General features: G+C 35.7%; 3 protein-coding genes across 4 annotated transcripts; 2 read left to right on the forward strand and 1 right to left on the reverse strand.

Moving 5' to 3' along the window:
- Window positions 1-1,535: 1,535 nt before the first annotated feature.
- LOC107764279 (pentatricopeptide repeat-containing protein At5g66520-like) lies at window positions 1,536-4,731 on the forward strand. The gene is made up of 2 exons (XM_016582834.2): window positions 1,536-1,964; window positions 2,620-4,731. The coding sequence occupies exon 2, from the start codon at window positions 3,039-3,041 to the stop codon at window positions 4,566-4,568; it is 1,530 nt and encodes a 509-aa protein (XP_016438320.1). The 5' UTR covers window positions 1,536-1,964; window positions 2,620-3,038; the 3' UTR covers window positions 4,569-4,731.
- Window positions 4,732-7,310: 2,579 nt separating this feature from the next.
- On the forward strand, window positions 7,311-11,685 carry LOC142168690 (uncharacterized). 2 transcript variants are annotated; one of them, XM_075229374.1, is made up of 3 exons: window positions 7,311-8,527; window positions 8,818-10,085; window positions 10,194-11,685. In XM_075229374.1, exons 2-3 carry the CDS (start codon window positions 9,710-9,712, stop codon window positions 10,763-10,765), a joined length of 948 nt encoding a protein of 315 aa, XP_075085475.1. In that variant the 5' UTR covers window positions 7,311-8,527; window positions 8,818-9,709; the 3' UTR covers window positions 10,766-11,685. The 2 variants fall into 2 exon arrangements, with proteins under 2 accessions (XP_075085475.1, XP_075085474.1); XM_075229373.1 differs by having other exon boundaries at window positions 7,311-10,085.
- Window positions 11,686-14,290: 2,605 nt separating this feature from the next.
- On the reverse strand, window positions 14,291-15,236 carry LOC107780834 (uncharacterized). The gene has a single exon (XM_016601433.2). The coding sequence runs from the start codon at window positions 15,151-15,153 to the stop codon at window positions 14,293-14,295; it is 861 nt and encodes a 286-aa protein (XP_016456919.1). The 5' UTR covers window positions 15,154-15,236; the 3' UTR covers window positions 14,291-14,292.
- Between the last annotated feature and the right edge of the window lie 6,338 nt (window positions 15,237-21,574).

The raw sequence follows: 21,574 nt of genomic DNA on the forward strand, positions 1-21,574 counted from the left end.
ATTTTACACTTTGTAGGTCTGAGTAAAATACTCCAAAGACCACTACAACACTCAAAAGAAATAACCCTCTTTTGATATTCCCACCTCATTACAATATCGCTCACTCTTTATTTTTCTTACAGACTATTTTCTTATACTATGTCTGTGAAACCTTACTTTTATAGCCGAAGTCTCACTCTCTAAAGCCTACTATATTTGATAATTTGCACACATTTTTTCTTCTTTTTCTTCAATGTTAACAATTCAACAAAGTTGGCTACCAAACCAAAAAAATTCTCAGCCAAATATATTTATTAGGCACATGCGTGTTACTTTGGCTTTTGAACGAGATGAACCCATCCGTTTTCTTCGTCTAAGCTTGTCTCCTAAAATGGTTACTCCTAATTTTCTTAGTACTCACGGGAATAACTCCATACACAAACGGTATACAAAAGTAGAGAATTTAAAAATTATTTCCCTTATAAAGTTCTTTTTCCGTATTAAAACACAAGTTCACAACAAAAAATGCTTATTGGCACCCATCCATACAGCATATTATAAATGCACGATATATATCTTTTACATAGTGTTTATTAATTATCCACAGTTTATTAAATATTTACTATTACTTCTATTTCATCATTTAACCATACTAAATTGAGATTTGACGAATGCACCGTGTCCGAGTAAGTTTTCTCCCATTAACAAATCTTTTTCATTCAAAGCCACAGGTTATAATAATTTCGATATTCATTCATTTATATATATATATATATATATATATATATATATATATATATATATATATATATATATATATATATATATATATATATATATATATATATATATAAATATATTACTCTTTGAAAATACTCATATTTTTCAAAAACAACAACCATTCAAAATACGTATTAGATCTTAGAGTAAAAATAACACGGACTAGCCAGTTTTTGGACTGGTAATTAAAAAATAGCCAGCGTTTGTAAAGTTATTGAAAAATAGCCACTATTTTGCTACAATACGAAAAGTTCCAGCATAATATACTGGGGATTAATGCACCTGTGTATGAACTTTATGTTGGAACTCCAGCGCACAGAAAGTTCCAGCATAATATACTGGAGATTGGAGCACCTGTGTATGAACTTCCAGCATATTATGATGGTCCAGTATATTATGCTGGAAGTTTACAAGTAAAAAATTCGAACTCCAGTATATCATGCTGGAATATTTTCCGGATTTTGAACAATGTTTTCGTTTAAATTTATCTTTACATGAAAAATGACTAAATTTTGATTACTTTTGAAACTGTGACTATTTTTTAATTACCACTTATAAATCTGATTATTTTTGAATTTCTAATCTTAAAAGAATTAGTCTTGATGGGGTAGATTTTAAATTTAGACTAGCGATATTACGTAGAAATGACACTAGCTAGTTGCTTGTAATACTCCTATTTAAAATATATTTAATTTTAATAATCATCCAAAATTTAGCCAGTTGACAAATTTCATACTAAACCTTTTTGTTGTTGTTTCTTCTTCTTCTTATTATTATTATTAATATTCAGATATCTCGGATCCTGAAATTGCACTATGACAAAGCCTAACTTCATACCCCAAAGTCTTTAAGTTTTAAAAATCAAAGTTAAAATTCAAACTTTCGGATATGAAGTGGAGCTCTACCAAAGCTTAACTTTTTTCAAATTTCATAATTGAGGCTTCAATAGAACCAAACCAGACCCGTTGGTCTGAATTTGAAAACTTGAGACACTCGATTTTCTAACTTCAGACCATCAAAGTAATTTTGAAGCGGCTAAACTTTGTGAAAAGTGGCTATTCTTTAAATAGATGTCTTAAAATCGGCTATTTGTGCACTTCTCCATGTTGATATAGAGAAAAAGTTCAATGCCTTTCGTCGTAACAGTTGGTTTCTTTTGCAGTCTTTGATATGCTATAAGAAACTGAAGAGAAGACAATCAATAGGTGTGTTATAAACTCTCTGTTTCTTGTTCTTTACAACATACTTGCTGAGTTTCTGCGTGTTTATGTTTTTGTGTTGGAAATGAGGTGGAATTAATACGTGTAATTTGTGAGTTTGTAGGATGCAGGAAGTAAATCTTTTCCATATCTGTGTTTGAAGGGATAACTAAGAGAATCACCAGTTACAAGTTTGCCGTTGCTGTAAAGCCTGTTAGTTTAATTGAATGCTAGGTGTTTGTTAAAATGTCTAAACGGGTGTTGGAACAAGAAACCATATTTTTTTGTTATTAGTTTTTTGTTGGTTCCATGATGAGCAAGTTATCACTTAAATTACCCTTTGTAGGAAATTGGACTAGCTATTTTTTTTTCTTTTGATTACTGTGAAATCCTCGAGGGCCAGCTGGGTTAAAACTCATTGGATAATGGGTCCGTCCCTCTACTGTGCGTTTACCACTGAACCAAAACCGGGGGGCAAATTGGACTGGTTTTTCTAGAGACTGTAACTTGTGAATTGTAATACTCACTTTACTGGATACCCCATCTACTCTTGGAAAACATTACTTCTAAAGTGTGGATTTCCAGGCAATTGTCTATTTGTGTTTAGAATTGTGATTAATCATTCTCTGATATTGTCGCCTTAATTGCTTTCGACTGCCAGGCCGAGTATGTTCTCCTGATCAGCTACATTTGCAAAGATGTGTGGACAAACCAGTCGACTTACATTACAAGAATTTGCACGACGCTTGCAGTTAGTATATATTAGTATGATCAATCATTATCAGCTAAAGTGGTTAAAATAGTTTAGGATCGGAAAGTGGTTTAATCTACATTCTCTGCTCTGGTGGTTGTGCAGTAGAATGTACGCAATTGTAACATGTACTAGAGAATCTGCTAAAGCCATTAAGGGCTTTGAACCATTAGCCCCAGAAACCTCAGACAAATCAACATTTCAAAGGTAGCTTTGAAAATGATTTCTATGTTGGTTTGAAAGGAAGGATCATGCATTGGAGAAATCTTAGGACTTGTTTCCTGAGATGAGGAATGGAAAAAAATGATCTGCCATTTTCACCATTCTAAATGATTCGAAAAGCAGTTAACGAAACTCACTCTGCCTTAACGCACTTCACACAAAAGTGCAGAACTCTCAACCACCTAAAAGAACTCCACTGCCAACTCCTCAAACTCTACCTCCCTGAAACTCCATCAGCCATTGCCCCACTTCTTTTATTTGTCGTCAATTCTGGGAATCCTTCTTTCTTCAATTATTCGCGTATTGTGTTTCAAAATCTTGACTACCAAAGTACTTTTTTGTACAATACCATGATCAGAGGATACATGCAATCAGATTTGCCGATACCAGCAGTTCTATGCTACAAAGATATGCTTAGAGATAAGCTTATTGTAAATAATTATACTTTTCCGCCATTGATAAAGGCTTGTTCGATGATTTTAAACGAGTTTGGTCAACGTGGTTTTTCAGTGCATGCCCATTTACTGAAATTGGGATTACAACATGACCGGTTTATTGTTGCATCGTTGATTGAATTTTATTCCCTAAATCACGAGATGGACAGAGCACATATGTTGTTTGATGAAATTCCCAACAGAGATGTGGTTATGTGGACCACCATGATTGATGGATATGGGAAAATAGGGGAGGTGGGGAAAGCTAGATTATTGTTTGAAGAAATGCCGGAGAGAAATGTGATTTCTTGGAGTGCAATGATGGCAGCATATTCACGGGCTAGTGATTTTAAGGAGGTGCTTTGCCTGTATCGGAGGATGGAAGAAGACGGTCTTATGCCGAACGAGTCTGTTCTTGTGAGTGTTCTCACGGCTTGTGCTCATCTAGGTGCACTAGCACAAGGTTTTTGGGTACATTCATTTGCTAAGCATTATAATTACGAGTCAAACCCAATATTGGCTACTGCATTAGTTGACATGTACTCTAAATGTGGTAGAATGAAGTCGGCTTCATCGGTTTTTGAAGTGATAACTTATAAGGATATTGGAGCATGGAATGCCATCATATCAGGCTTTGCAATGAATGGAGATGCAGTGAAATCAGTTCAATTGTTCAATAGGATGATAGCAAGTGGGAATCGGCCAAATGAAACCACTTTTGTTTCTCTGCTCTCTGCTTGCACTCATGCAGAAATGGTTGACGTAGGTCTTTCACTGTTTTCAAGAATGGGCAGTGTTTATGGAGTTGAACCCAGGTTTGAACATCGCGCATGTGTGGTAGACCTGTTAGCAAGAGCTGGTAAGCTCGAGGATGCTGAGAAGTTCATAGAGGAGAACATGGGAGGGATAGAGAAAGGGGATGCTAATGTGTGGGGAGCTTTACTTGGTGCTTGTAGGGTGTATGGTAATGTTGAAGTAGGTGACAGGATATGGAGAAAGCTGTCTAACATGAAGGTAGCTGACCATGGTACTTGTGTACTTGCATACAATATATACAAGGAAGCTGATCGAGATATAGAAGCTAAGTGTGTTAGGAAATTGATTGAGGAGATGAGGATAAAGAAGCAGCCTGGATGTAGCGTCATAGAGGTAAATGGTATAGCTGAGAAATCCCTTGCAAGTGATCTATTACATCCTAAGTGACAACAAGTCTGTAACTTGCTTAGTCGTTGCCTAATATAATGTATCTTATTGATTGAATATGATACTAAGCGGTCAGAATATAGACAACAGTAATGTGTTTCTCTTCGTTTGTTTTTCTAAGTTGCTCCATATTATGTAAATGACCTGTGGAAATTGGTAATCAGATTCAGAGTGGTTCTTATGCTAAGCTATGTGGTTCCTAAGATTGCTGCCAACCAGATTGATTAGTTACTTGAACAACCTGTGCAGTCATTTGATCCATTGCTATCTTGTAGTTTTATGCTTTGTGGCCCATTATTACAATTTCAACAGTGTGTATCTGTGATGAAAGTGTTCATAGTAAATCGAGCATCACGTGGCTGATTTGTTTTCGATTCGCCCCCACCCCCTCGCCCCTTATCTTTCTTTTTGTCTTTTCTTGTTTTATTTTCGACTTGTGTCACCCATCTTTTGATGCTCTAGGTCTTTAAGCATGCGTTGCATGTGGGTTGTAATGAAAATACAGTCAAACTTTTCTATACCAGTATCGTTTATTTTAATATTTTTCGGCTTTTATAGTGAATGACTGTTATACACCTATAATAGTATTTGTCGTTTAAATTTTTTTGACTGTTATAAACAAAAATTATTCAAGAATCAATTATTTTTTAATGTATATATAAAAGATAGAAAATTATTCAAAAGATATGCATATTTAACTAATTAAATATTAAAAAAATTTAATACATTATTAATAAATTTATAATTAAATGTACAAAGATTTAAACTCTGAGGCACACATTTTAAAGCTACAAGAAGATTAAATTCTTTCAAAGTTGATGGAAGAACTCTATAATTGTAGCATGTTCCGTAGATTCCAGTCTCTTACTAGCAATATAACGTTTGAATTGGCGAAGGTTTGTGTCCAAATTTTCAGCAAAAAAGTATCTGATAGCTTTCCCTTGAAAGCAATCTAATAGCTTAACAGTTGATTTTTTTTTTTATCTTAGTTCAAGTAGTAGTAGGTTGAGGTCATTATCTTTAAACTTATTATTGGTATTCTTAGAGATTCTACATGACTGTTATAAATGAGTAATTTTACAAAGAGCGTACCACTATAAAGATGGATGTTGCTTTACATGTAAAAAGTTATTATAAAGAGGTAAACATAACATAAAAAATCGGATCGAGAAAAAATTTACCTTTTATAGTGAATGATTGTTATAGATGTTGTTATAGAGAGGTTTGACAGTATAATAAAACTGTCAGACCTTTCTATAACAATATCCCTATATAACAACAATTCGCTATAAAAGCCAAGTTTTCTTCAGAACCGATTTTTAAGTTATATTTTACCTCTATATAACAATCTTTTACCTATAACAACAACAACCATATTTATAGATGAACACTCTTTGTAAAACTACCCTTCTATAATAACCATATAGAATCTGTAAAATTACTAATAATAATTCTAAAACATGCACACAATCTTTTCCATTAAATAAAGTTTATACCTTGCATAAGATATAAGATTTGAAGATTTGCATATGATATCTTTTTCATTGGACAAGTTTCAAAAAATAATTAGATAGAAAATTTAACTATTAAGCTCTTAGATTGTCTTCAAGGAAAAACTATTGGATACCTTTTTGCTGAAAATTTGGACACGAATATTCGCCAATTCAAGCGTTATATGGCTAGTAAGAGAGTCAAATCTACGAAACAAGCTACAATTACAAAGTTCTTCCATCAATCTTGAAAAATTTATTTTTTAGGTAGCTTTAAAATGTCTGCCTTAGAGTTTAAATCTTTATAATTTTAGTTATGAATTTATTAGTAATGTATTAGCTTTCTTCAATATTTAACCAGTGAACTATGCATATCTTGTGAGAATTTAAATTTGAATAATTTTCTTATGTATAGCAGCCAAAAAATATTTAAATGTCAAATGCAATTATAGGTGTATAACAACCATTTACTATAAAAGCCAAAAAATATCGGAACAAACGAGGCTGTTATGTTGACAGTATATGTTTATGAACCGTGGCCAAGTATGGTAAGTTTAAATTTGACATAAAGTGTACAGTTTAAATTGCAAAGTAAATCATGGTATGTACTTGTTTTTTGCCCCTTCCTTATTATCAAATTGATTATTCCATCTGTGTGAAATTATGGGGCACACTTTCCCTTTTGGTTTATCTCGAAAGAATGACACTTTATATATATAAAAACAATTTAATTTTAAAATACTCATTTTATCCTTGATGAAATAATTTATAGTCATATAAATATTTATGATTTGTTTTAGACCATAAATTTAATAAAAAAACAAAATTTTTCTTTGTCTCTTAAATTTCGTGCCCAATCAAAACAAGACCACATAAAATGAGAAAGAGGAAGTACTATTCTTATAGTCAACATAAGCCTTATGGCTGCTTAATTTGTTCTTACTCTAAACATTTAGGAGTTTGTATTAATGAAAAACATAGATTTTTAAATCAATTTTTTTTTATGTAATTGATTCCATAACTATTTCAACTTGAACTTAGAATTCAAAGTCGAAAAAATAGTGTGAGGGGCATTTCAAGTGAAATAATAAGTGAAATTCATGTCCAACCCCAACTAACTTTTCTCAATTCAGTTTCAATTGGGAAAAAACTGTGCAATATTTTATTTTCCTTTCTTATATCTTGGTATATTTGGTATAGAAAGATATTCCTTGTAAAAGAGTACTATAACCGTAGTTTTCCATGTAAAGAATTATATCTAATTTAGGATTGCTCTGTATCTTCTTTTATATATATCCTTCCTTATTAATGAAAGAGGAGATTTGAAATCTCAATATTTCTTGTAGTTTTTTTTTCATGGTACCAGAGCCATGGCTCCTAAAGAAGAAGAAGCCACTAGTTCTAACAAGAAAATTACGAGACCCTATATACTGAATTCGAATGATAACCCGGGTAATATTATTACCCAAGTTCAATTTAGAGAGGAAAACTACGATGAATGAGCGCGAGCCGTTCGGACTGCTCTTAGGGCCAAGAAGAAATATGGGTTCATTGATGGAACTATTAAACAACCAGAAGAAGCTTTCACCGCTATTGAAGATTGGTGGACTGTCAATTCAATGTTGGTTTCCTGGATTTTCAACACTATCGAACCCAAGCTTCGTTCGACCATATCTCATATGGAGAGTGTGAAAGACTTCTGGGAGGATATTAAACATCGACTCTCTGTTGGCAATGGTGCAACAATTGAAATCAGAACTTGCAAATTGCACGCAAGGTGGGCAGAACATAGTTGCATATTATGGTCGACTCAAGATGATTCGGGATGAACTGACCAACTATGATCTGATTCCAATTTATAGATGTGATGGATGTAAATGCAATCTCACTGCAGAACTGGAAACAAAATAGGAAGAAGAAAAGATTCATCAATTTTTGATGGGTCTAGATGATGAAGGGTATGGAACAATGCGTTCCAATATACTAAGTATAGAACTGTTGCCGAATCTGAACCGAGTCTACTCGAGGATTGTTCAGCAAGAACGTGTGATGTCGATGACTCGATCTAAGGAAGAAAAAGGGATTCTCATGAGCTTTGCAATGCAAATTGGTGCTCGAAGTTCAGGGGGAATGGAAGGGATAAAAACGTAATTTGTTCGTACTGCAAGCGAGAAGGGCATGATGCTGAGTCTTGTTTCCAACTGATAGGATATCCAGAGTGGTGGACCAACAAACCTCGCCCCAATCCACCTGGACGTGGTGCAAGTCGCAAGCGTGGGACTGGTGAAAGTCGTGACAAGGGAGCAAATGCACATGCCAATGTTGTCCAAGCACCTAGAAGTGAAGGAGAACATGGATCCATGACTGATGTTGATAGAAAAGATTTTAATGGCCTTAGTGATGAGCAATGGAACAAGTTGATAGGAATGTTGAGCACACACAAAAGTGACGGTAATGAGAGGATGTCGGGTAAGAAAAAAATTCTCTCTTGGATTATTGACAGTGGCGCTTCTCACCATATGACTGGAACATATGCTAGCCTAGAAAAAGTTCGTGATATAGAACCGTGGTCTGTCAGTTTGCCCAATGGTGAAAACACGTTGGCGGTCAAAGAAGGAATTGTGACTCTTGGAGGGAATTTAAAGTTGCAACACGTCCTTTTTGTACTTAATTTGAATTGCAACTTAATTTCTGTATCAAAACTTCTACATGATTCGAAGTTGGTGGCTCATTTTACTCACAAAATTTGTATTTTACAGGACCTAAATTTGAGGAGGCTGATTGCAGCGGCTGAACAACTTGAGGGGCTTTACTGGCTCAAAGGAGTGGCACCGGCTCATGCTTGCAAGACAACAGTTGTTGCATCCTTTGAACTATGGCATATGAGGTTGGGGAATCCTTCTTCGAAGGTGGTAGAATTAATTTCTGGTGTTGGTAGTTTTGATAGGAATATTAGTAAGGCTTGTGATATTTGTTTTAAAGCGAAACAGACCAGAGAAGTGTTCTTTTCTAGTGACAATAAAGCCGCGAAATGTTTTGATTTGATACATTCTGATTTGTGGGGACCTTATAGAGTTCCAGCCTCTTGTGGTACAATTTAATTTTTAATAATAGTTGATGATTTCTCTCGTGCTGTTTGGATATATTTGCTGAATGACAAAAGTATGACTGCTTCTGTTCTTAGAAAATTTATAGTGATGATTTAAAGGCAATTTGAGAAAAATATAAAAATTATTAGAAGTGACAATGGGAGTGAATTTGTGTATGAAAAATTATTTTGAAGAACATGGAGTTTTTCATCAGCCTTCTTGTGTCAATACACCCCAATAGAATGGTTGAGTTGAAAGAAAGCATCGCCATATTCTTAATGTGGCAAGAGCATACGATTTCAAGCAAAATTACCCATTGAGTTTTGGGGTGAGTGTGTACTTTCAATTGGTTACTTAATTAACAGAACCCCCTCTATGATTTTAGATGGTAAAACTCCTTATGAGGTTCTTTTTGGACATCCTCCCTCTTATAATCATATAAAGACCTTTGGATGCCTCTGTTATGCACATCATTTAAATCAGAATAAAGATAAATTTACAAGTAGAAGTAGAAAATGTGTGTTTGTGGGATACCCATTCGAAAAGAAAGGATGGAGATTGTATGATTTGGAGAGAGAGAGATGAATATTTTGTTTCTAGGGATGTGGTTTTTGTTGAAACCAAATTTTCATATGACAAGAAGACCATTAAAGATATGGAGTCGACAGAAAATAAATCTTTAAACTGGAGTTTTGATGCTAATGAGGAACATGGGAATCATAGGGTAGAGGTCAGAGGAGAAGAACAGCAAGTGATTGCTGATAATGCAGAGAATGGAGAAAACAACACTGATGATATAGTTAGGGGCGACGATGCAGATGTGCAACTTGGTAAAGGACAAAGGAAAAAGCAACCTTCAGTTCGTTTGCAGGATTATGTAACTCATACTGTCCAAGCAAGCCCCTCAACGAGTTCATTGTCCCAATTAAATTCCTCAGGTATTCCTTACTCTATAACACATTTTGTGAGTTATAATAAATTCTCCTTGCAACATCCCTCTTTCTTTGCTAGTGTAACTGCATGACATGAACCAAGTGCATATGCAGAGGCAATGAAAAATGAATGTTGGAGAGAGGCTATGAGGAAGGAAATACAAGCTCTAGAAGAGAATAGTACATGGATAGTAGAAGACTTGCCTCCTAGAAAGAAAGCGATAGGAAGCAAATGGGTCTACAAGATTAAATATAACTCGGATGGAAGTGTAGAGCGGTGTAAAACTCGTTTAGTGATACTTGGAAATAATCAAGTTGAAGGAATTGATTATCATGAAACATTTTCTCCCACGACAAAGATGACTACGGTTCGTACTTTCCTTGCAGTTGCAACTGCAAAAAGATGGGGTCTTCATCAGATGGATGTACAAAATGCATTCCTCCACGGAGACTTAGACGAAGAGGTATACATGAAAATGCCTCCTGGATTCGTTTCTCCAACACCAGGGAAGGTGTGTCGTCTTCGAAAATTATTATATGGATTGCGACAAGCAGCTCGATGTTGGTTTGCTAAACTAGCTGCTTCGTTAAAAGGGGTATGGACTCAAACAATCTTGTTCAAATTACTCTTTATCCACATTTCGAGATGGTCCAGTTCAATTAAATATTCTCATCTATGTGAATGATCTCATTATTTCTGGTTAATGATAAGACATCAATACAAAAATTCAAAGATTATTTGAATAGATGTTTTCATATAAAGGACCTGGGGAGATTGGAATACTTTTTTGGTATTGAAGTGGCACGCAATCCAGATGATATTTTCTTGTGTCAACGTAAGTATATTTTGGATATTATATCTGAGGCTGGTCTGCTTGCGGCTAAACCAACCAATACTCCTCTTGAACAAAATCACAAGCTAGTTCTAGCTACAGGAGATGACATTGAAGATCCATGTCAGTTTCGATGACTGGTTGGACGACTTATTTACTTGACAATTACTCGACCTGAATTGTCATATTGCGTGCATATTCTAGCTCAATTTATGCAGCATCCGAAGAAAGAGCATTTAGATGCAGTAATGAGGGTTGTGCGTTATCTGAAGCGTACTCCTGGTCAAGGTATTCTGCTTAGAGCCAATTGTGATTTGAGATTGTATGCTTATTGTGACTCAGATTGGGCTGGTTGTCCATTGACTCGACGTTCCTTGAGCGGATATTTTGTTCTCTTGAGAAATTCACCTATTTCTTGGAAAACGAAGAAGCAACACACAATGTCTCGTTCATCTGCCGAAGCTGAATACTGCTCTATGACCACTACGGCCTGGCTGAAGGGACTGTTGGCTTCAGTTGGTGTTAGTCATTCTGATCCTCTATACGTTTGCATTGTGACAACCAGTCAGCTTTGCACATTGTTGCTAATCCCGTTTATCATGAAAGAACGAAGCACATTGAAGTGGATTGTCATTTCATTCGCGATGAGATTCAAAATGGAAATATTCAGACTGTCTTTGTGAAATCCTCCATGCAACCTGCTAATGTTTTTACAAAGGCTTTGGGAAAGGATATCAATTTGATTTCCTACTCTCCAAGTTGCGCATTTTCGATCCTCATGCTTCAACTTGGGGGGGGGGGGGGATGGGAAAATACTGTGCAATATTTTATTTTCCTTTCTTATTTCTTGTTATATTTGGTATAGAAAGATATTCCTTGTAAAAGAGTCCTGTAGTTTTTCATGTAAAGAATTGTATCTAATTTAGGATTGCTATGTATCTTCTTGTATAGATATATCTTTCCTTGTGAATGAAAGAGGAGACTTGAAATCCCAATATTTCTTGTAGTTTTTTCAGTTTCAAATTCTTGTTTTGCAACTTTGACCAAATATTGCACAAATGCAGTTTAAGAATCAGTATTTAGTTTAAACAGTAACATCTAGGTGTGTTTATTTGCGCCAAAGACAAGTGTTGCAACCAATCTTTATATTTTCTTGCCCTTTGGGATGTCATTAAAATTTTTGATATTCGGCCTATCCCTATTTACTAAATTCGATGCGTATGTGCTTTTAACCATTAAGCTGACCCTTCAACTTCCAACATTGAATAAATAAGTATGCTTTTCCAGCCAAATGCCAAGTTTGTTCCAAATTGTAGTAGTTTAATAGGCGTTTGGATAATATTATAATAATTGGTTAAAGTTGAGGTAAAAATTAAAGTACTATATAAAATTGAAGATAAGAGGAGCAAAGTTTTGTGGAAAAGAAAGTAATAACAAATTAAGTAATAATGATCAGTAAGAAAGGAAGCTGACTTGGTCAACCAACCAATACTCGCCTAAATAGAGGGTTATGTTGCCTCATTAATATATATCCGAGCTAGCTTGTCCATAAAGTTATAAGTCATATTGATCGGTTAGAGGAAAACTGAGATTGGTCAACCAATAATCACCCAAATAGCATTATGTTGCCTTGAAATCTTTGACACTCGTGGGAACTTGGAACCTCCGCCAATAAATAGAACGATTGCTGCATATTTACCTTCCTACAATTAACTTAGCATTCTTTATTTTGATGTAAATATTTTATAAACCAATAATAACTTCTTAAATAGCTTTATCAGTTTATTGTTCTTAAGGATTTAGTTTTCCTTTTTAAGATAATGCCACTCTGGTTGAGGCTAGACTCTAGAGTTAATTAAGCGCGCAGATAGTTACATGTTTATTGATCTCATAAACTCTAGCCTATGATATTACTGCACATATTATTACTTTGTAGCAATAGGTACGAGTTAAATGCAAATTAAATGTCTTAGTATTGTTTAACTATATAAATATAGTTTAACTCAAAGACAATACAACCACATCTTGTACCACCAAGAGAATTTATGCATCACATTTTCCGAATCCATAAAAAACAAACTTTAAGTACGTACTAGTTGAAGACATGTAGGAGCATTTGGGTGCATGGTGTGTATATGAAGACATGTAGGAGTATTTGGGATCACAATCCACCTGCGGATTGTAGCTGGTATTGGAAGAAGATAAATGGATTAAAACATAGCATTGCTCAATGGTACAATGGTAATACATATACCTTGACTGGAAATGGTGTTTACTCTGTTTCAAGCAGCTACAATGCAATGCTTGGCCATATGTCAAGAAGCTGGGAAATGAATTTGGTATGAAGTGGAGTTCTGTTTGGTGATTGTTGTTGGGTGAAATCCATGAGAGGAGCATTGGCAAGGTGGTCAGACATCAATATACCGGACATGGCAATACCTGAAACTTTGCCGTGGATATTGGAAGCAATTTAGAAAGGAAGTAGCATAAGCAATGATAGGTGCAATAGTATATCATACTTGACAAGCTAGGAACTGGAAAATTTTCAGACAAATTAACTTGAACATAGAATTTTGTATTGGTCAAATCAAGAAAGAGCTCTTATGTGTAGGATTCAATTCCAGTATAAAGAGCTTCTTCAATAATTCCAATTCCCGGAAAGTCTAGAAGTACTCTTCCTCTGGCGGACCCAGACTCTCCCTTATTAGGCTTCTGAGTTCATACCAAATTCATGCCTATCTACACTAATAATTCATGAATCAATTCCAACCTCTGAGTTAACAAGGACAAGTATGGATGGATTTTGTTATGGAGTTAAAAGAGAGACACAAGCATCGTGCTCACAGAAAGACTAAGAATGCATGCAGAGTCCAGAAGAGCAAGGTAGTGTCCATTGTTGATACAAAGATTGTGTAATTAGTTTGTAGTGCAGGTTTATTTTTGTAGTGGTTTAGTCAGATATATCAGAGGTCGTGATGTACTGAGATGATGCTTAAGCACAAGAAGTACAAGTAAAAGTACGTACTTAAGTACAAGTAGCGACAAATGCAAAAATAAATTAAAAACAAACTTTAAAGACTTAAGCACAAGAAGCAAATTCTCAATTAATTGCAAGAACACCTAATAATAGGTAGTGGGTACGCAGACTTTACCCTTACCTGATGAAGATAAAGAGATTGTTTCCGATAGATTCTCAGTTCGAAAAAAGGTGAAAAAAAAGAGAAACGAAGAAGAAAAATCATCTGAATTAATTGCAACAATGATTAAAAAGATAACTAAAAGAGAAAACATCAATCTTACAAAAAGTTCATTCAACATAATTCAAAGTAGCAAATTCTCAATCCAAAATAACCTAAACTAGAACGACGTAACACTAATTCTCAACGATCAAATGGACCATTTGGATCGAGTTGTTTGCACAAAGTCAAGTAGGTTAAATAAAGAACACGATCCTTTGCACCTGTGCGATGATTCTTAGTATGTTCACAGAAATACTTAAGATCGTCAAGAGTACAACATCCAAGCATTTTCCCAAGTAGCAAAAACAACCAATTTATGGAACTTTTCTCCTCTGAGATTATTGGTTTCACACTGTTTTCTTGTTTACAAAATTGACAAGTTGGAAGCAAAGGATTCATCCAAATATCAGGGGCACGATCATGCATGGCTGCTTTGTTTTCAGCAATATAAGTTCCAATTTCTACGAATTTTTCTCTCAGATCAAACTCCATTTGATATTTTCTCTCACACCTCTTGCATTGAACGTCGCCGCTTATGGTGAAGAGTTGCTTGGACAACAAGTAATCTAACGTGTGGATTGTGGCTCGGCGGTTTGTTGCCCAAGGAAATGGGGGTGGGATAGTGTCACTTTTTCCGTCTTTCGCTGCTTTTGAAGGGTTACGTCGTTTGCGCATTGGCTGCAGTGGAGCGGCTACTGTTGGGGTTGACGACGCTAAAACTGTAACGGGTGGGAGGTAGAAAGAGCCTGATGGTAGAGGCAATGATGGTGGTGGGAGATTTGGTTGATATTTTGGAGGAGATTGTTTTCGAGGTCTATTAGTAGGAGGAAAGGACAATGAAAGTGTGAGCAAATCATTATCTTCGTCTTCTTCTCCTTCTTCTCCAACTCTTAGAATATTTTCGGTAGAGAATTTACTAAAATTACTAGCATTATTTTGATCATGCAAGTTGTTGTTCTTTCTTTTTCTGTTGATTTCTTGCTGATCATTTTGGTTGTTCATTGTAATTTGAAATAGACACTAAAATGATTCAATTAGTGACGCCTAGGGCTGTTAGAAGCAAAAGAAGAAACTAAAAAGATACAAAGAAGAGAATAAAAAGGAGAGTTTTGGGGAGGGAGTTTTAGAGATATACATGCATATAATTATATAGAGATAACGTTGACGTTTAGAATTTCAATTAGGTTAGAATTCTTTCAAATTCAAAAGAAGATAGACATGCATGTGATTACCTGAAATTAATTACTAGATGTACACAAATCTTACTTTTCTCAACTTTACGAGGTTTAATGGTAAAAATAAATTTACCACGTTTGTAGGACATAAATTTAGTAAATTCCCCCTATTTTTCTTGTTCCCCTTTTGTCTAGTATATTAGTATATTATTGAAAACTATTTAGCAAAATTCCTGTGTTTTTTGGCTATATTTGGTCAATTATTCCGCAAAAGTGTATGTAAACTTTGCAAAAAAGGAGCAAAAAATATGTTATTTTAGTACTCATCCTTGAGAGTTAGCTTATTATGAGGATAAAGAAACAAAAAAAAAAAAAACCAAAAAAACCTTTCAATTATTCAAGAAGTGCAATGTTCCTATTTTTACAACGCGAACGCCATTAGGTGTAATTTTTAAATTTTGTTTCCTTTGCAACCAAGAAATGCTTCTCCCTTCTCACTAAAATATTTTCTCAATTCTCTTCGTCTTTTTTTTAAAAAAAAAATACCAACTGCGCATTTTCACTATAGGAGATAAAGGCTTTTAGGACGACTATTTCCGTCGCCACCAAAAGGCTATATCGCCAGTTGGAGTGGCGGACTTTCTTAAATTAACTTGTGGCGTAATTGTTTAATCTTTGCGGCGAACTTATAACTTGTTTGGCCATGCTTCTAAAAGTGCTTTTCTCAAAAGTATTTTAAAAAAAAATATTTTTGGTGAGAATCAGTTTGTGTTTGATTAATTAATTCGAAAATCACTTTTGAGGAGTAATTAGTGTTTGACCAAGCTTTTGAAAACTGCTCCTAAGTGTATTTTTCTCAAAAGTGCTTCTCAAAAAAGTATTTTTGGAGAGAAGTTATTTTTTTCTCCTTCTCAAAAACTGCTTCTGGTTCTCCTCAAAAACATTTTTTTTTCATCTAAAAGCTTGGCCAAACATCTCAATTTTTGGCCAAAAACACTTTTGACCAAAAAAGCACTTTTAGCCCCAAAAAACGTTTGGCCAAACAGGCTATTAATCGCCTCAAAATCTAATTCGCTTTATTATTAGCTTTTGTGGCGACTAAACTAGCCATAAAAGGTAAACACATGCCATCACAAAATAGATTTAAGAATATGGTCGCCACTTCCATCGGTGATATATACTTTTGGTGGCGACTAAAATGGTCGCGACAGAATCTCATCACCAAAAATCTTATTTTCTATAGTGTTTATTCAACTTTAAAAATGAGTACAATTTCATAGTGTGATCAAGGAGAAAAGGAGAAGAGCACACATCTATAGAATCAAAAATAATCAAGGAGTATGGATTGAGGGTAATGAAGCTATCGCAAATGCTGCTATTGATCACTTCAACAACTTGTTTACCTACACTTACAGTGACAACAACCTGTCCATTCTTGATTTTATTGAGCCAATAGTTACAGATGAAGACAACCATCTCCTGAACTAGATCCCTGATGAAGAGGAGATAAAAAATACAGTATTCTCTATAGACCCCAACAGCTCTGCAGGCTCAGATGGTTTCAATGGTCACTTTTACCAAGCATCCTGGGACATTATAAAAAGGGAGGTTTGCAAGTTTTTTCAAAATTTCTTTAATGGTTATAATCTCACCATATACTACACCCATACTAATCTGGTCCTCATCCCTAAAGTCCCCGACCCCTCATCTTTGTCACAATTAAGACCCATTAGTCTCTGTAATGTGTCAAACAAGATCATCTAAAAAATTATCAGTGCTAGGATAGCTAATATTCTTCCTAAATTAATCTCTGATAATCAATCTGACTTTGTTAAAGGTAGACTAATCACTGAAATTATTCTTCTTGCCTAGGAACTTGTTCATGGAATCAAGAAGAATAATTAGGGACGCAACATTGTCATTAAGCTTGACATGTCAAAAGCTTACGACAAGCTCTCTTGGAGTTTCCTTATGGCTGTGCTAAGGAAAATAAATTTCTCTGAAGCTATCATTGATACCATACATAGATTGATTTATGAGAATTGGTATTCCATATTAATTAATGGAACAAGACATGACTTCTTCAAGCCAACAAGAGGATTGAAGCAGGGGGACCCTCTTTCCCCATCTCTTTTTATTCTAGCCGCTGAGGCTTTATCCAGGGCCCTTAATAGACTCAATGGGAACAACCAATTTATTGGTTTCTCTATGAATCCCAAAGGACCAAAGATAAACCACCTAAGTTATGCTGATGATCTAATTCTTTTCTCTTCTGGTGACAGGAGATCCGTGAAGTTGCTAATGGAGACTCTAGATGACTACCAGGATGCATCTGGCCAAGAGATCAACAAGGAAAAAAATTTCTTCCTGAAGTATAACTATAGAGTTAACAGAGATAATAAAAGAGCCATTAGAAGAATCCGAAAATGAACAGGATTTAAGCATATGCAATTCCCATTCACATATCTTGGATGCCCTATCTATATAGGCAGAAAGAAGATTTGCTACTTCTCTGATCTAGCTACAAAAGTGCTAAACAAACCTGGCGGCTGGCAAGGGAAGCTCCTATCATTTGGTGGTAAAGCAATTATTATCAAACACATACTTCAGTCTCAAACTCTATATCTGCTTGCAGCTATGGTTCCTCCCAAGACCATTATCAAGCAGATTAAAATGTACTTGTCAAATTTCTTCTGGGGTGAAAAAGCAGGCAAGAAGAGCTATCACTAGTGCTCCTGGGATAATATGAGCTATCCTACCGATGAGGGAGGAATTGGTTTTAAAAAGCTACAAGATATATGCAACTCGTTTGCAGCAAAAAAATGGTGGAAACTCAGGGTGGAAGATAATTTGTGGACAAAATTTCTCCGAGCTAAGTAGTGCCAAAGATCTAACCCCATCTCAAAAAGATTGGACCCCAAAGACTCTAACCCTCGGAGGAGCCTAATGGAGACCAGAGACAAGGTTGAGCCTAAAATTCTCCGGAAGATCAACAAGGGCAATATCTTGTTTTGGTGGGATAAGTGGATTCCCCAGGGTAACATTAAAACATACGCCAACCTTCCTTCGAAACCAGGAAACATCAACGTTAGAGAGTTTTTCACCAACCATGGCTGGAACATTGAGCTTCTCCAGGACACTGTGCCACAGAGAGTTTTAGATGAGATTATACAAATCAAGATTGGCCGTAATCAAATTCAAGACCAAGCCATCTGGACCCCCAACCCTCAAGGATCCTTTACATGCTCCTCTGCCTATCAACTTCTAAGGAAAAGAAGAGAGAGCTCACCTCAACTAGCCAAAATCTGGAATAAGCATCTACCTTTTAAAATCTCCTTTGCAACATGGAGACTCTTAAAAGGCAGGTTACCACTGGATGACACTGTTCTAAAATTTGGTACTAACATTATCTCTAGATGTTGTTGTTGCAGGGTACCAGAAGAAGAAACTATGGACCATGTTTTTGCAAATAGCAATACAGCAAAGAAGGTATGGAACACTATGTCCACTCCACTGGGATTCCAGACCACGGGAAGGAACACTCTATGCATCCTAGATTAATGGTGGAGCAGACAACCAAAAAATAATGTCCATAAGTTTCTACTGCATATTACCCCAACTATAATATGCTGGGAGATATGGAAGGCCAAATGTGGTAAGAAATATGATAAGAAGACTATTTATGTTTTTAAAATATGTCAACAGGTTCTTTTTCAGGTTAAAGTTTCCATGGGCCAGAAATACAGTCAAATGAATTGGGACTGGACATGGAATATAGTGTGCAACGTAGTGGAAGACTACAAAACAAGATTGAAGAGTGTTATGGTTCTATGGGAACCTCCAGATAGCAATCAGTGAAAAATTAACACAGACGACAGCTTCATCGCAAACTTAGGCAAAGCAGGCACTGGTGGTGTTGTTAGGAAAAGAAATGGTCACTTGGTGATGGCCTTCTCTGCACCAGTACATTTCTTAACTAACAACTACTCTGAAGTGCAAGCGGCTCTGTTTGGTATTCTTTGGTATTGCGACCATAACTGTCAAGATCTAAGCTTGGAACTAGATTCTCTTCTGGTTGTCAACATGATTTTAGGGACATAAAATACCCCATGGAGACTTAAAGAAGACGTTACTCTAATACAACAAAAGGTGCAACAACATAGTATCAAGATCATGCATTGATACAGAGAAGGGAATGAAGTGGACGACGCTTTGTCCAAACACGCTACTACACTCAGTGAGCAGGTTATTTTCCTTAACGAAAATGACCTACCTATTGAGGCCAAAAGAGCCATTACTATGGATAGATTGCAGGTACCAAATTTCAGAATTAGGCCAAGAAAACACTCAGGATGGATCTTTAAGCCACCTTAAATGATAAAGGAAGAGCTACTGCTGAGCTGAACTCACATCCCATCATAGTAGCTCTCTTATACTTGTAAAGGCCTAGCCATTTACGTTTCTGTTGGCAGTGCTCCAATGGGAGGTTTTGGTTTAAATGTCCCCCTTCTTTGTACTATTTTGCTAATGAATAAACAGGGTAGGGGTCAATGCCAAACCCCCCGACACCACAGGAGATGAAAACCTTGGTGGATGATTTAAATTAAAAAAAAGTGATTTGAGGGGATTATATATTAATACAAACTCCCTAATATAGCATGAAGGAGAGATAGCCTATCCAGATACATGGAAATGAAGTAAATGCTATTGGTACAAATTACAAAACATAGGCTTCAAGCCTTTGTGCAGATGAAAAAGAAACCTATACTAGAGGGAAAAGGGAGGCACATTCTGCCTAGTTACTAGTCCTAGGGCCAAAGGGTAAACTCTTATGAAAAAATAAGGCAACCAGTACTGTCTCCGACCACACCACCACCACCACAAATGCCATCTTTATATAGTTACTTGTCTTCGCTAGCTGTGAATTCTTTTGCCATTTTTGATACGATTGTAATCCTGTTCTATTGATGCTTTTGTTATCATGTTCTCCCATACGAACAATAGGAGCTACAGTTGGCAGTTAGTTTCCAGTTGGACTTTAAGTTATAAATGTTTAGTTTCATATGAAGTTGAGTGAATGTTGTATCCACCATAGATACGTTCTTCTTTTAATATGAGCATATTCTTAAGGAATTTTTACGCAGTATGGCTAAAATGAGAAAATAAGTATCCATTTTAGCCAAACTCTCAACTTATTACCAACTTTAGCTAGCCCTATCCCTAATTTTTTCACAAAAATAGCCACCGATTGAGTTGCATAAAAGTCGCTGACCAATTTGCAGATATCTCCCTCCTTACTACCCTCTCCACTTTGCCACTTGCACGGAGCACAGCCGTTGTTGACGATGGTGGTATACACAGATTGATTGTACCATGTTAGGATTTTAACTAACTGTTGGCCCAAATGAAGTTTTGTTTTGATGATTGATAAATGAACTTATGCGTGAACCATGTCCATACACAGTGTACACAGACACGGGCAGATTCAAGCATAAGGGATGCACGTGAAGGAGATAAGTTTAAGTTGTTATATCTGATATCTCCTGATCAAAAATGTTGTATAAATGATAAGGAGAAGGACTCCTTACTCGAAGAGAACTTTATCCAAGATAAGGGAGGAGTTAGAAGTTAAAGATAACTAGAACTCTTCTACCAAGGAAGAGTAGCATTAGAACTATAGTTATTTCTCATTCTACTAACTCTGTATATTGCATGATATTTTCATTCTACAGATACGCACAAACGCTGAAGTTAAACGTGAGTTGAGAACAAAATAGCAAGGCATTTTGCAAGCAATTCTTGTGTGATTCAAGTGTGCGAACCTGAAGCTACATGAACTAAATCGAAGAACCAGTTCCAAGCATCTGTCTTTTATTCTAGTTCAATTGTAGTAGGTGTTTTCAAGTTGTACCTTTTAACTTTATCTAGAAGCAATTATATTAGGTACTCTGAGTATTCAAGTTAGAGTTAACTTGAAGTTGTTGCAACAGTTAGAGGCTGGTTGCCACAACGGGATTAGAGTTAATCCTTAGGTTTACAAAGAGTTTTGTAAATATTATTTTGGCTCAATGATTTAGTGAAATATTGGGAAAAATCCTACTGAGTAGTAGGTTGTAATTTTTTTACCTTTTGAGCCGGGTGTTTTCCACGTAAAAATACTTGTGTTCTTTACTTTCCGCATTTACTATTTCCGCAACAGTAGTATAAGGAACACTTAGAAGAACCAAGTCCTTCTATAATCAGTGCAC

This window comes from Nicotiana tabacum, chromosome 14 (assembly GCF_000715075.1).
Source record: "Nicotiana tabacum cultivar K326 chromosome 14, ASM71507v2, whole genome shotgun sequence".
NCBI lineage: Eukaryota > Viridiplantae > Streptophyta > Magnoliopsida > Solanales > Solanaceae > Nicotiana > Nicotiana tabacum.

Excerpts from the sequence above, each read along its gene's own strand:
- LOC142168690 (XM_075229373.1), top strand. The coding sequence starts at position 9,710 with ATGATTTGGAGAGAGAGAGATGAATATTTTGTTTCTAGGGATGTGGTT. Across the intron at positions 10,086-10,193 it reads GTCCCAATTAAATTCCTCAG|AGGCAATGAAAAATGAATGT; the intron begins GTATTCCTTACT and ends GTGCATATGCAG.
- LOC107764279 (XM_016582834.2), top strand. The coding sequence starts at position 3,039 with ATGATTCGAAAAGCAGTTAACGAAACTCACTCTGCCTTAACGCACTTC.
- LOC107780834 (XM_016601433.2), bottom strand. The coding sequence starts at position 15,153 with ATGAACAACCAAAATGATCAGCAAGAAATCAACAGAAAAAGAAAGAAC.